The 15603-nt window shown below is 31.7% G+C and overlaps 2 protein-coding genes across 2 annotated transcripts; one reads left to right on the top strand and one right to left on the bottom strand.

Annotated features, from left to right (window-relative positions):
* Positions 1-1867: 1867 nt before the first annotated feature.
* On the bottom strand, positions 1868-5228 carry Sirt1 (Sirtuin 1). The gene is made up of 2 exons (XM_075297735.1): positions 3532-5228; positions 1868-3467 (listed from the first exon to the last, which is right to left on the bottom strand). Exons 1-2 carry the CDS (start codon positions 4841-4843, stop codon positions 2161-2163), a joined length of 2619 nt encoding a protein of 872 aa, XP_075153850.1. The 5' UTR covers positions 4844-5228; the 3' UTR covers positions 1868-2160.
* A 1823-nt stretch (positions 5229-7051) lies between these two features.
* Positions 7052-9852, top strand: DnaJ-H (DnaJ homolog). The gene is made up of 3 exons (XM_075297734.1): positions 7052-7213; positions 7568-8014; positions 8503-9852. The coding sequence occupies exons 1-3, from the start codon at positions 7145-7147 to the stop codon at positions 9181-9183; spliced, it is 1197 nt and encodes a 398-aa protein (XP_075153849.1). The 5' UTR covers positions 7052-7144; the 3' UTR covers positions 9184-9852.
* The last annotated feature ends 5751 nt before the right edge of the window (positions 9853-15603 follow it).

Here is a 15603-nt window from a genome sequence, read left to right as displayed (position 1 = left end):
ATTTAGAATAAACTGTTTTGCAAAATTGATAAAAAGCCAGTTTACCCAAAGAATTTTATATCTCAAAGGTAGGTGTAAAGTTTTTTAATATTAAGAGATTTTTATCGAATCTTGTTGATGTGTATGCGGTAACTAAATTTTCTTCAGGCTTCGTTTTGTAATCTGAAGACTATTTACTAATTAAAATTTCTCTCAAATCATGAAAGATATCAGAGTTTACGATTTGGAGAAAAATCTGCTAAAACAGCGATAAATCTCCATAAGAAAGTGAAGTCTAAAATAGCTAAAAAATTTCTGAAATAACTCTGTTCCAAATGGGTTCGGAAAGCCTTTACTTTTGACCAAAAATAATGACAAAAACATGGACATATCATTCCACTCTGAAGTCTTCTTCTGCACCGATAATTAAAAAACAGCAGTATTTAAGCTTTAACCGTGGTAGTCATTTTTAAGGAAAGTCGGACAAATTGATTGATGCGTATTAAATAGTACCAAATTTCAGTCAATAATTCAAAAGTGAGTTAGATGAACAGAGACCGATAATGGTTTATATAAGTCGAAATTACCCACGTATATCAAATTCAAATAGAAAAACAAATTAATTAATTGTATTTTTTCGCGGTTAAGGTTGGTTTTAAGCCGCCATGGTGGATGCTATAAACTTGTCTTATCATTTCGGATAGTGGAAGTCTAATATTGGAATTTAAAGTGGAATGTTTGATTTTTATTTTAAAAGTCGGTTAGTGGAATTTGGACGAGCAGTTCATTTTGAAAAAAACCTTAAAAGACGACTAGCAACTTCATATTTTTTACGGAAAATTTATTATCCATATCGACCTTTATTTCTCAATGCTTGGTATTAAAAAAAGAAAAGGAACTAAAGTCCAAAGCGTTTCACAAATCTACTCCAGACCAAATAATACACTAAATAATATACCTCCCGCAAAAAAACAAATATGATTTTGGGTTGAATATGTATGTATTATCAATTTATTGAAAATATTTGAAAACAATAAAAAAAAGAAATATTAGAAAAACTTCAGTAATATACTACCCAAAGAATACCCAAAAAAGAAAGTGATTAGTATTATTTTGTAAAAAAAAGCACAGCAATTTCCAATTTTGAAAAAAAAAATTGAAAAAAGAAAAAAATAGACTTAATGCTATGATATTTACAAGAAACTCGATATATGTATGTAGCGTATTCACGTGTAGATGATAATTTAATCTAGAATAAAATAATTTGTTTTTGCGTATTAATCTTATAGTATATTCATTATTATGTGGGATTAGAAAAATAAATATATATATGTATAATATGTAGATATAAATGTTTTCCCCACTAACTTTTTTTTGGAAAGCTTATGTTTCAATGTTACTTATATACTTTTCTAGGTTATACTTATATGTAAATATCTTACTTGTTTGTGTGTGCGCACGCGAGCCCTTAGTGTAGTATATGCACGCATATTGTTATAGGCATTATTGTTATTAATTTGTTGTCCGATTGTCGTTTCGATTCGATACCCGAATTTCCCGATATTTTGAAACAAGCCAGAAATTTTATTTCATATTAAGAAAAATTAAAACAAAATGAATTGAAAATCGGGAATTCGCTTCGAAACGACACCCGAAATAAATGGATGAATATAAGTAAAATTCAACAAAATGTCATTAATAAATTGATAAGAAAAAACAAATTGTGAGAACAATAAATGAATGAAATAATCCATGATTCAAAACTCGTATTGATATCTTCTCCGGCACGATTCTTAGAAATGTAACAACAAAGAATTGTCCTCGTGGAGTCACCTGCCCGCGAATATATTAAGAACTTTAATTTCTACAATTTACAAAAGTATATAGCTTTTTTTATTTGTTGGAAAATGCTTCTTTATTTTTTTCTTGTGTGTGATAATGGTGTATAAATGCATTGCGAGCATTTTGCTTCTACGAAAACGCCGGTTTGTGTAAAAATATCAAATGGAACAAAAACACAAGTTTCAAAACAAACAACTCATTTTAAATATGTCTTAATCCATATTTGGGAAGAGAAATAATCCTAATCTATGGTAAAAAAATAAAAGCAATTACATAAATCTAAGTAAGGCTAGGACACAAATTAAACTAATTACATCTAATAGGCAACATAGCACTAGCTTATGAGGGACCTAAACATTGATCGGATGACGTTGTACAGCCTAAAGGTGTAGTGGAGGAGCCAGAGGATGTGTTAGCTGAATCCCGCCTTTTCTTATGCGGAGGCGGGCTATTTACGATCGCTGCGCAATTGTCCACCATTTCTTCTTTATCTAGTTCGCTGCCTTTGTTACAAACTTCAGCTGTATCAATTGAATGTCGTTTCTTCGGGATTAACAAAGATGTTGATGGTGACGATGTACTGTTTGGAGTCGTCTGGGTTGCACTTCCAGTACCATTGGACGCAATCAAATTTGCAAAACTATTTGATTGTGCAGATTGGGAATTATTTGAAATATCTTTAACCATTTCATTCTCAACGGATGGTGTCATTAGCGGAGAGAGTGGGGCATGATTTGTTTCGCATTCCGTATCTTCGATTTCATCGCTGTTTTTGTCTATGGCCTCATCCAGCTCAACATCCTCGTCTTCAGAGTCTGAACTCCATGATACACAAGCACCGGGAAATACATAGGAGGCAGAGGCGTCGTGCGCGTAGTAAGTACCATTATGTAGTCTTTCGGCTGCACTTTGATGCCTCTGCTGTGACCGTATACTTTGCTTTTCTGTCGATTTCTTAGCAGACGTTTTGTTTGATATTGCTTGTGTAGATGTTGCTGGCATATTAAGACTTTTCTTCATATCACTTGTCTCAGAGAAACTATTAAAAGATGGGGGCAATGCCGAATTGGAGCCATCGCCCAGAATACCACTGTCTTTCGACGAGTCAATGGATAAATGTCGGTAGCCAAAACTAGACGAGTCCATTGGTTCATCAAGATAATCAGGAGGTAGAAACTCACCGTCTTTCTTCGAAGAAGTAGATGAAGTCTCGAAGCCAGAATCGGAATATGTTGCAGCGGATTGTAAAATTAGATCGCTTGACTCACTGGATTTCGGTGATACGCAATCCTGGGTGGCTACCTTCTTATCTTTTACCGTATAGTCATGTTCTTCATCATCCTCTGCATATGACATAAATTCATTCGATTCTTGAAGTATTTCATCGTCGAAACAAATATCTGTCCAGTCTCCACCTAAACGATGACAAATTTGATTTATTATGACATCCCCATCACCCAGAAGCTCTACATCAAATTCTAAATGATGCAATTGTTCACGATTAATAAGAATTTGTGGTACATTATTGGGTATGGAACTAGGTATCAATGCCACCGGTCGCACTTTGAGAGAAGATCCCATCACTATAAGTAAATCACATTTGTCTTTATCGCTTCCCATCACTGTATGGAATTCATCTGGTAGACCTGTAGCGTACATGTAAATTTCAGGGTTTATTGTCATTGGATATTGTGTAAACATTGCACTTACCTTCTCCAAAGAAAACTATGTCAGGTTTCATTATACCATTTTCCACGATCATTCGAAGTTCCATTTCGGATACAGGCTGTGAAGCATCAACGCTCTGCTCGACATTGGGCTGGCATTGAGGACAAACTGGTATACGCTGAGCGAATATATCAGCACGTATGGTATCTGCATCGCACTTATATTTGCACTTTGTGCAAGATGCTGTTGAGAAGGAGCCATGACATTCGATAACATTTTTAATGCCCGCTACTTGCTCCAGAGTATCGATATTTTGTGTGTAATTTCTCAGAAGCTTTTGCTTCTGCTCCAACATTTTTATAAACCGGTGACATGGTGACGGTTTGAATTGACCTGGATAAATTTCTCGAGCAAATTTATAGAAAGGTCGAGGATCTTTTGAAAAGAAATTAATATCGAACATAGCCTGGGGATCTGGTAGATTAGGAAAATCTTTGGCCAAACGTGAATATATACCATCGGAAGATCTAAAGTCTGGAATACCACATGACACTGAAACCCCAGCTCCGGTAAGCACAATAATATTTTTTGATTTTTTCAACAGGTCAATTACATCTTCAAATGTATTAACATATGATAGTTTCTTGCGTCTCGGAGGTTCGGCCATCATACTGGCTAATATGCGCCACAATGTCATATCTGTCAATTCGGGACTAATACGTTGAATCGATGGAGGCAAGAATTTTGACAATATTTCCCGAGGATCAACGCCAGAATGTATTTGTTTTTGTACCCAATTCAAAGGTCTTTGAGTAATTGGTTTCCATTCTCTACCAGACATATCCGAGAGGCCACTTAAATCTGAGTAATCAGAGTCAGAGGATGAATCATCCGAGTCCTCTTCGCCTATTTCTTCCTCATTGTTTTCGTCATAGCTCTTTGTGGTCACCAATGGTTGTGACAACTGGGAATGCTCATTGTTTTCGGAGTTTTCTGGCTCCTCAGATGAACTGCAATCAGTTTTTTCTTCAACACTTACCGGAGGAGTATCTGCAATGGTGGACACTGTTGACAATTGGAATTCTTCCGTCGTTATGGTAGTCTGAGGCATCATTGTTATTGTTTGTGATTTGTTTATCATCTCCGTTGTTGTTTTGATCTCCTCTTCTTCATTATTGCGAGTATTTAGCGACATTGTTGTTGTGTTCAAGATATTGGCGCCAAAAGTAAAATTTTGTGTTTTTACACTAAACTTGTCAAAATCTGCCTTTTCAGGGAATTCTATTGGATGGATATCGTCGATATCCTTTAATCTTTCAGATGACAATACCGCCTGCCTACTACTGTCCATCATCACTTCTTATTCCCAGTTGGGTCTACCAAAAATCCTTTTGTTATAAGCCACGAACAGAAACTAACATTCACACGCACACACGAACATGCACCACCACCAATCAAACTTGAAATGCGATGCTTTCTCTTTCTAGCTCTATGTGGTACACACAATTTTTTTCTGTCGCGATTACGATGTATGATGAAAAAATTTTCCACACAAAAATTGCTATCTTATAGATCCAAATTTATGCAAGAATTTTCAGTTCAATATTTATGCTTAATAATTAATAACGAGAAACGGTATAAACAATTTTTTTCTTCTTCTGCAGCTTCTTGCTTAACTGCTAGCGTAAAATTTCACGAAGTTCCAGATTGAATGTGATGCCTCGATCCCTCATTTTGTCATTTTGTATAGCTAGTTACGTAATCGATTATTGAAATCAATAACCGGTTCCCGTTTATTCGATAATAGTAATTTGTGAACCGACATTCCCTTGTACAGCACTAAACACCCGGTTCTCTTTCATCATAAATTAAATTACGAACCGGCTACTTTAGAAAATTGTAGAGCATAAGCGTGTAAATACAACCATAGCGACTGACTGTCGGCGAAAACATGTTTATGTGTGGCTCAAAATTGAATTAAATTCAATCTTTATTAATCAATTAAGGCCCCTTTTTGGAGTACATATTGATAGAAATATAATTTATGCGACTTATATATAGATATCCTAAACTAAAATCAAAACGCACTTTCCCTAATAAAACCAATTATTAAATATTTAAATCCAATAAAGTTAAAATTGTTAGCGACGACAGTTATGATGGGTTTAATTTAACTCACAGAAATGCTGAAGAAGCTTTTTATTGAAATTGTGAGGATGGTGCTAAATTAAAATCTATTCTAATTCTATTGCGGCAAATTTTTTAGTCGCTAGACATAACATCAGTAAAATATCGAATGCCGTCACTATTGAGAAGTTGTTCCACGCCAAGTTACTATATTAAAGCATCGCATGAGTGCAATTATTAGGTGTCTTTTTAGATAAATTTAGAACGACGCCAATAATGGACCCTTAAAACGGTTAGAAAAGTGAATTTTATGCGCCTTGCAGACTATAAGTTTATCTGGACGACAGTGGTCGTGTCGAACATATCCCATATACTGGCCACATTATAAGGTAAGTTCGAAGGCTTGTTTGTGGGATCGATAATGTTTATGGGATCGATAACACATTTACCGATTATTTAGTCATCAACGAATTGTCGTATCGATTCGACACATTGTAAGATGGAAGATCAATTTGATAGTGAATCCCATCTTCAACATTAAATCAAATGGCCTTGGAAATTGCTTGCTTTCAACAAATTTTCCAATAGGTTTGAAGCATCAAAATGGGATTTAGTTTGAAAAGTTGTTGCTAATATATTGAGAAATTGTTGCTAACGTGTTGTACTCTACTGTTGAGGGTAATGTATGTTTTTTTGTTGAGAACGCGATTTTCTCAACAATTTTTCAAATTGAATTCCAATCTAATTCTTTGAAAAAGTGTTTGAAAGTGTATTGAATATAAGCATTTCTCCAATGCTTGTGTTTATTGGGCTGTCGTCCAGATAAATTTATAGTCTGCAAGGCGCATAAGATTCTTTATAAACGCAGAAAAACTTCTAGTCTGGCCGACGCATTAAGGTGAGTACTATTTTCGCGATTACTTTTCCTGAATTAATCAGAAATGAAAACAAACATATGCCTGCAAAGTCTTGCCGAAATCTAGAGGAACACGAAACTGCGCATCAATTGAGTTAATTTATCTGCTTTATATTGATCTGTTTTATTAGGTAAATTTATAAATTCGTCGATGTATAACATTTATGCGACTAAAATTTCATTTAAATTAATGTTTTATGCGCAGTCCAGATTATAAGTTTTTCCGGACATAATAATTTTACAGTGTTGCCGAGGGCTAAGAATTGTCGGACGTAAGTAAAATATAGATAAATTTATTATCGATCCCATAAACAAGCTGCAATATCGATTATGTCTTCCAGCATAACTTATGATGTGGCCAATATCTGGGATATGTTCGATTTGAACACTGTCATCCGGATAAACTTATTGTGTGGACGGCGCATATAGCATTTTCTTTTTTGAAATGATAATCGTTTGAGTATACGAACAGGCCTGATGTAGGAAATGTTATCATTTTATTGTTACTTTATGGTTGTCATTGTATGTTGGTTAAGAACAGGAACGGCAAAAAGAATCCATAATTATAAAATTTTAAAGGATCTTGAAGTGTATTAGGAATTGCCGGCAACAATGGATAATCTAGATTTATATGAAATTATTGGTGTTTCCAAGGATGCATCGGATTCCGAAATAAAACAGGTAAATGACTTTAGATGTGCAAAATAATGCAATTCAACTGAAAATGTATCTGAAACCAATTTTGTCACTATCAGCTGCGAAAGAAAAACAATCACCATATTTAAGCTCATATATTGTCTCTCGTAAAGGAAAAATGAAGTGTTTGTACAAATTGTTAAAGACTAATCTAAACGATACTTCCTTATGTGCGAATAGAGGATGGTAATGAGGAATGTGGAAGATGATGAAGAAAGATCGGTAATCAAATCTTACAGTCAATTTGACAAACACATTTTTCCTCTCCGTCTCATTCAATTATAGATCTTATTTTTTTTTTTTGGAAAATTATTACACATTATTTTTTGATTTTTTTAGAACTATCGAAAATTGGCAAAAGAATTTCACCCAGATAAGAACCCAGATGCCGGAGATAAATTTAAGGAAATATCTTTTGCCTATGAAGTACTTTCGGATCCGGAAAAACGTAAAATTTATGATCGATATGGAATTAAGGGCCTTCAAGAAGGAGGAGGAGACGACAGCGAATTCTTTTCGCATTGGTTTCCTTTCACCAGCATGGGAGGTGGTCATGGTCGTGACGCCAGAGGGAAAGCAGCGCAAATTGTAATAAAACTTGAGGTCACTTTGGAAGAAATCTACAATGGAAATGTTTCGAAAACTGTTGAATACAAACGTACTTCATACTGTTCGCAGTGTCATGGAGAAGGTGGTCCTAAAGAAGCTCAGGAGAAATGTACTCACTGTAAGGGCATGGGTAGAAAAGCTAGCTATGCATTTATGGGTTTAACAGCTGTAGAAACGGTAAGAAACAATAGAAACATAGACATATAAACAAACTATGATGGGCTAGAATCCAACGTGCCAAATATATTTTAAATTTATTAATTTTTAATATGGCGTCCATATGCAGTGAAACCTCTGAAATTTTGTCAACATTTGCGAGGTGTCCAGTTTTGAGAGGTTAATTTTAACGTGTTACTATAGTAAACCTCCCCATATTTGGGAGATGTTCGGTTTTCAGAGTGTCAAAGTTTGAGAGGCTTCACTGTAGATCGATGTGCTTCTTAAGAAGTCATATCTCGTGTTATTTTGAATCCATACTATCAATATGCGTCTATATTTTGATCTAGTCCCCATATAGACCAGTCGTCCGATTTTGTTTCTTCAGCTCAAAAAAGATGAGACAAATACAAGAAATTTGAGTGGACGAAAGAAAATAGAGGGTGAAACCTTTCATGAGAATCTTGATTAAATATTGGATAGCATTAAAGCACGAAATTTCTTTTCAGATTTGCGCTGCCTGTCAAGGCCATGGCAATATTATTCCGGAAGATCAACGTTGTACCTCATGTCAAGGAAAAGGTCTAGTCGAAGAAAATGTAAAACATGAAGTTGTAGTTGAAAGAGGAGCACCCAACATGCTTAAGATACCATTTATCTCCGAAGGAAATCAAGGGCTACAAGGTAATCGTGGTGATATGGTTGTAGTCCTTGTGCAAGCCGAACATCCAGTCTTTGAGCGTAGAAACAATGATCTTCTCATGCGTAATATCAGCATAAACATAACACAGGCTTTGTGTGGATTTGTTCATTGTTTTAAACATTTGGATGGTCGCAACATTTGTATTTCCACAAAACCCGGTGAAGTGATACGTCATGGAGAATTTAAAATGGTACCCACTGAGGGAATGCCTTTGAGAAATAATCCCTTTGATCGTGGTGATTTGATTGTTCAATTTGTCATTCAGTTTCCTGAAAACGATTTTGCCACCCCAGAGCAATTGGCCACACTCGAAACTCTATTACCACCTAGAGAGCCATTTACGATGCCACCCGAAGCTGAGGAAGTCCAATTAGTAGAATTCTTACCAAGGAGTGAAAGTGATGAACGAGGTGCTCATGGTGGTATGGATGATGATGATGAGGAAGGTGGTCCTCATTTCGAACGGGTCCAATGTCAGACAGCCTAAATTAATAATTATGTACAGAGATGTAGGCAGAGCGATATATATATATAGAGAAAGATCAGAGCGCGATTATGTATTTTTATATACATACATATAGATACATATATGTATATGTCTTCAGTATATAATTATAGTGTATACATATTGTTAATTTGATTTTTATCATTACACACGAAGAAGGAAAAACAAAAAAACAACACGAAATTGATTAATAACTAAAATTAACTCGTATTAGAAACGCTTCGGAAGCTTAAAGCATTATTTCATCCTCAGAGATCAGGTCTCATTATCTCATTAATCCTATTATTTTATGTCTTAATCATACAAAACAAATGTAAAACTTAAAATCACAAAAACACATAAAAATTTCTAATGTCGGGATGTGTGCGTGACTCAAAATTACCGTGACACGTTATTCATTTATGGTATGCAAATGTTAGCGATTCACGATTAACGGGAATTGTCGTGAGTTGTGAGTTTGCCTTTATTGCCTCGTGAGTCAAATTTCACCCACATGCACACCTCTAATATCTACTACGTTTCTTATTTATTTTTCTTTAGTTTTAATTAACACCACATAATAGTCGTTGTAGTAAAACAAATATATTTATTTATTATTTTAATCAATAAAAAAACTTACACCCAATGATAAATTAAATAAGCATAAAAATATTCACCTTGTTTTTCTGTAGTTTTTAATTATTTATATGACAATAGTTTTTTTTTTCAAAAATAAGAAATGATTTAGACCAAGAGTGGTGGGAGCGGGGTGGAAAAAGATGAAAAGAAATTTCCACGCAAAATGAATCATACCCCCAGATCTATACTAAAGGCTATGGAAGTTTGAATTAGCCCGCAATGATACTTGAGTATAGTTAGGCTTGTGTACATTGGTATCTAGCATTTTGGTTTCCATAACTTAATCGTGCATGTTCTGGTACATACATGTATCGCTTTCGTGAGGTGTCACAGTTATGAGGTGTTCTGGACTACACTTTGCACCTTCGCAGACCAAAAAAATGTACACGGACATTTTTTCTGTGTGGCCAAATGTACAGCTGTCTACAAATAAAAAATTGCAAAAACAACCAGCTTAGCCTTTCTATCCAAATTACGAAAGTATTCTCACGTGGGAGTCGGAACCAATGATTTCAGATGTAGGAAAAATCCTTTTTATAGGGACTTATAACTAAAACTACAAACATAGGGAAAAACAGACGGAGTTTTATTTTTATTAGAAATGCAGGGCATTTTTTCTTTTCCAGAATTTACTAAAATTTTAATACATTCGTTTAGTAATTCAATATAAATACACAAAACTTTTCTTTAATCTGGGACACAATTTCATAAAAAATATTTAATTGCAATGTTCTATCACCATATGTTATCTTGACAATAAAAAAAATTTGCAATCTGAGCTCGAAGAGCAGTTAAAATCTTTTCCTAACTTTAAAGGAAATAAAAATCTAAATTTCTACATTACAGCTCTAGAAGAAATCTAGAAGAATGCTTCAATATTAAAGGAAACGAAATTTTTAAAATGTCTAGATGTCTAGTTTAGTTCTTCTAAACTTCTAAAATTCCTCGAAAGTCGTTTTAGGATCTCTCGCAATATTCTTCATTAGCTCTATCATTTGGGCCAAACGAATATTTTCTACCGTAACCGAACAAAGAAGAGAATATAAGTTAAATCACGATGTTCCTTAGTCATTATAATAGAACGAATTCCAAGACGTTTTTTATAACAAAACCGGAATTGAACCTTTGTTGCTTTGTTGATATTTTTATATTTAAGTATACGAAATAAAGGAACCGAAATTTATACAATACAATATTCGCCTCACCGCCTACAGGGTTTTAGTGAGGCATTTGGCAACAATCAGAAAGTTTCAGTATTTATAAAATTGATTTTCAAAATAAAATTTAAATTTCGAATATTATTATTTTTTGCCGTAGGAAAACATTTTTTGGGCGTAGGGAAAAAAGTGAGTTTTTTGAAGTTGCGTAGGGAATACGTAGTCTGCTAAAAACAGCAGGCAATGTCTGCTATTATATTTTTCTACTTCAGAGTCTAACGAACAACACATTATAAAATTTTTAGGTTATAAATTTTCCCCCAAAGAATAATTAAGAACCAAAAGTAGTTTGTGGTATATTTTTGCACTGTAATATACTTACAAGCTCCTAAATGCGATCAGCATACATTTTGTTTGCCTCAATTTGATAAATATTCATATTTTTGGGCAAATACTATAGATATTCATAAAATATTGTTTGAATTGTGTTACGATAGCCCCAAAGTTGACATTTTTATTTGTTTCAGCCAAACTAAAACCTGATTAAGTGTAATCGAGCTTAAAAAATAGCAGACAATGTTTGCTATTTCAGCAAACAGTGACTGCTTTCCCTTTTTCAGCAGACATTTTGTTGTTTTAGCAAACTTCTGCTGTTTCTACTAACAAATTTCCAACTTAATAGGCTAGAGTAAACAATTGCAGTAACTTCCTCAAGAGCTCGCACACCTCGTAACGGACATGTTCGATCCAATCTCCAACGAATATCAATCACTCTCAATGTTGTACTTTTTTAATGGAATGAGAATTGTTTATATTTTTTGTGCCGACTGACTAACCTTGACCTGATTCTAGAAATTACACCAGCCAACTAAGAATCTCAACATTTATGCGAAACTCACAAGTTAATAGTGTAGAGCATGAATAAAACAGAGGTTGGGAGAGCAAGTTCTACTGCTGGTAGGGGTTTTCAGAGACCGGTTTACAGTCGTTACTTAAACATAAAACATCAATATATACTAACAATAAAATAATTTAGGCCTAACTTTGGATATGTTCCGCGAGTTTGCTTGACTGTTTGCTACGCGTGTGCTATTTTTAAAATTTTAATGTATTTTCCAAATAAACTAATAGGCAAAAAAATGGATTGCCATGTACATACAGAAAACTCATTTGTTGTGTCAAACATAATTTTTTCTTGCTAACCGAATTATTTGGTCCCATCTACTATCAGAATATAACCGATAAAGTTTGTTAAAGTAACCAACTGTTATCTGGTACGACTGTACATAAAATTCATTGGATAACTAAAATTTGCAAGGAAAGAAAATTTATATCAAAGAAATGTGTTTCTACACTAAATAAGTGAACCCTCTATTTCACTAAAGCCAATTTAACTTTATTTTAGTTCATAGAATTATTATGTTTGGAAAAAGTTTCCTTTACTCTAATAACTGCACGCTCACAAAAAATCGCTTCTGTAACATATACTCCCAAACATATTTTGCTTCAAGCATATATATTTTTGGGTATTGCCCAAACATTTATATGTTTGATCTCTTCCAATATATAATATGTTTGAAAGCAAACAATATATGTTTGGGTAGTCTAAGTTCCAAACATTTTGTATTTTTGCATCCAAATTCAATAATGTTGTCTTCCAAAAAACAATATGTTATTATGTGACCATAAAATAAGTTTGGAAGCATTTTGCACCCAAAAATATTATATGCTTAAAAAAATTCTCCCAAACAATATTGTGCTCAAAATTTTATTTATTTATTTATATATTTACAATCATAATGAATTATGAAAATAAACAGGTAATATAGGTGCTAACAACATAGGTTTTCGACCTGAATGCTCAAAATTTTGTTTCTGCCCAATTGTATATTCCCCGAAATCTTACTCTTAGTTCTTAGCACCTTTTTCTCTAATACAAACATTGTAGAAGAAATTATTCAATTTTATGATTTTTTTTATTTTAATTTTACCTTTTGCCGGACGGGGATTCGAACAGCGGACCACACAGTTTGTAAGGATCAAAGAAGTAGCTGATCAATTGCCCAAGGAAAAATAAAATGGTAATTTTTTAATAACAAGCAACAACCACCAACTTAATTCAATATCGCTCCCTGTTAAATAGCGCTCCAAGCTACTAAACACATATATGTTTATAGGCTATTTCTAAATTAATATATGTTTGCATCCAAGCATATTATATTTACAAACATTTTATGTCCCAAACATAATTTGTTCTAACATATTAACATATATGTCCCAAACATTTTATGCTAGTTTATGAACATTATATGCTTGCACTCAAAAATATTGTGTTTAAAAATTTGTGTTCCAAACATATAATGTTTATAGCCAAACATATGAAAAACAGTCTTTTTCATCCGTGTGTTTGCGTACGATAGTTAAATGAACCAAAAAAGGGGGAAAAAGTATACATATGTAAATGAAGCATAAAGATGTACTAAATTCGTACTTCTCACAAAATAGTTCATTTTTTCTTAAATTGTGTACATTTTACTACAAATGCGTCCATCTTGAACTTCGTATGGCACTAAAGATATTCTTGCAATTTTGAATTTCAATTTTTTCCTTCAAACTACAAAATTTTCTTTAACAAGTAAAACAAAAACAAATAATTATGTCTAATAAATTTTCTTGAATTTGTCTTGAAAATATTTACTTACTTTTGTGATATCGGCGTGATGTCAGCGTTTGTAATATTGTTTAGTTGAAATTTTCCAAAAATAATCTGTTTCGGAATTACCCCATTCCTCATCAGCAGCAAAACTATAAACCAATTATAAGAATAAATTTGGGTAATTCACTCATCCCAAAGCGAACTAATCTTGAACCTCCCGAAAAAGGTCGGCTTCACAAATTTTCTATAAAAAAATAAAGTTTTGAGAAAATTTTCTATAGAAATAAAATTTTGAGAAAATTTTCTATAGAATTAAAATTTTGAGAACATTTTCAATAGAAATACAATTTTGACAAAATTTTCTATAGAAATAAAATTTTGACAAAATTTTCTATAGAAATAAAATTTTGACAAAATTTTCTATAGAAATAAAATTTTGAGAAAAATTTCTATAAAAATAAAATTTGCACAAAATTTCTATAAAAATAAAATTTGCACAAAATTTCTATAGAAATAAAATTTTGACAAATATTTTCTATAGAAATAAAATTTTGAAAAGAAATAAAATTGGGACAAAATATTCTACAGAAATAAAATTTTGACAACATTTTCGATAGAAATACAATAATTTCTATAGAAACAAAATTTTGAGAAACATTTCTATAGAAATAAAATTTTGAGAACATTTTATACAGAACTAAAATTTTGACAAAATTTTCTATAGAAATAAAATTTTGACAAAATTTTCTATAGAAATAAAATTTTGACAAAATTTTCTATAGGAATAAAATTTTGACAAAATTTTCTATAGAAATAAAATGTTGACAAAATTTCTATAGAAATAAAATTTTGACAAAATTTTTCTATAGAAATAAAATTTTGAGAAAAATTTCTATAAAAATAAAATTTGCACAAAATTTCTACAGAAATAAAATTTTGACAAAAATTTTCTATAGAAATAAAATTTTGACAAAATTTTCTATAGAAATAAAATTTTGACAAAATTTTCTATAGAAATAAAATTTTGACAAAATTTCTATGGAAATAAAATTTTGACAAAATTTTTCTATAGAAAAAAAATTTTGAGGAAAATTTCTATAAAAATAAAATTTGCACAAAATTTCTATAGAAATAAAATTTTGACAAAATTTTTCTATAGAAATAAAATTTTGAAATGAAATTCTATAGAAATAAAATTGGGACAAAATATTCTACAGAAATAAAATTTTGACAACATTTTCGATAGAAATACAATAATTTCTATAGAAACAACATTTTGAGAAACATTTCTATAGAAATAAAATTTTGAGAAAATGTTATATAGGACTAAAATTTTGACAAAATTTTCTATAGAAATAAAATTTTTACAAAATTTTCTATAGAAATAAAATTTTGACAAAATTTTCTATAGAAATAAAATTTTGACAAAATTTCTATGGAAATAAAATTTTGACAAAATTTTTCTATAGAAATAAAATTTTGAGGGAAATTTCTATAGAAATAAAATTTGCACAAAATTTCTATAGAAATAAAATTGGGACAAAATATTCTACAAAAAATTTTGACAACATTTTCGATAGAAATACAATAATTTCTATAGAAACAAAATTTTGAGAAACATTTCTATAGAAATAAAATTTTGAGAAAATTTTCTGTAGAAATAAAACTTTGACAAAATTTTCTATAGAACTAAAATTTTGAGAACATTTTCTATAGAAATACAATTTTGACAAAATTTTCTATAGAAATAACATTTTGACAAAATTTTCTATAGAAATTAAAATTTTGACAAAATTTTCTACAAAAAAACATTTTTAGAAAATTTTCTATAGAAATAATAATTGTATAAGATTTTATATAGAAATAAAATTTTCTATAGAATTAAAATTTTGAGAAAATTTTCTATAGAAATAAAATTTTGCTTTGGTAGGTTTTTGGTAAAAATTTCTCCTAATTTTCATAGATTATTTT

This window comes from Haematobia irritans, chromosome 2, assembly GCF_050003625.1.
Source record: "Haematobia irritans isolate KBUSLIRL chromosome 2, ASM5000362v1, whole genome shotgun sequence".
Taxonomy (NCBI): Eukaryota; Metazoa; Arthropoda; class Insecta; order Diptera; family Muscidae; genus Haematobia; species Haematobia irritans.
This window is presented reverse-complemented; position numbering and strand designations above follow the sequence as displayed.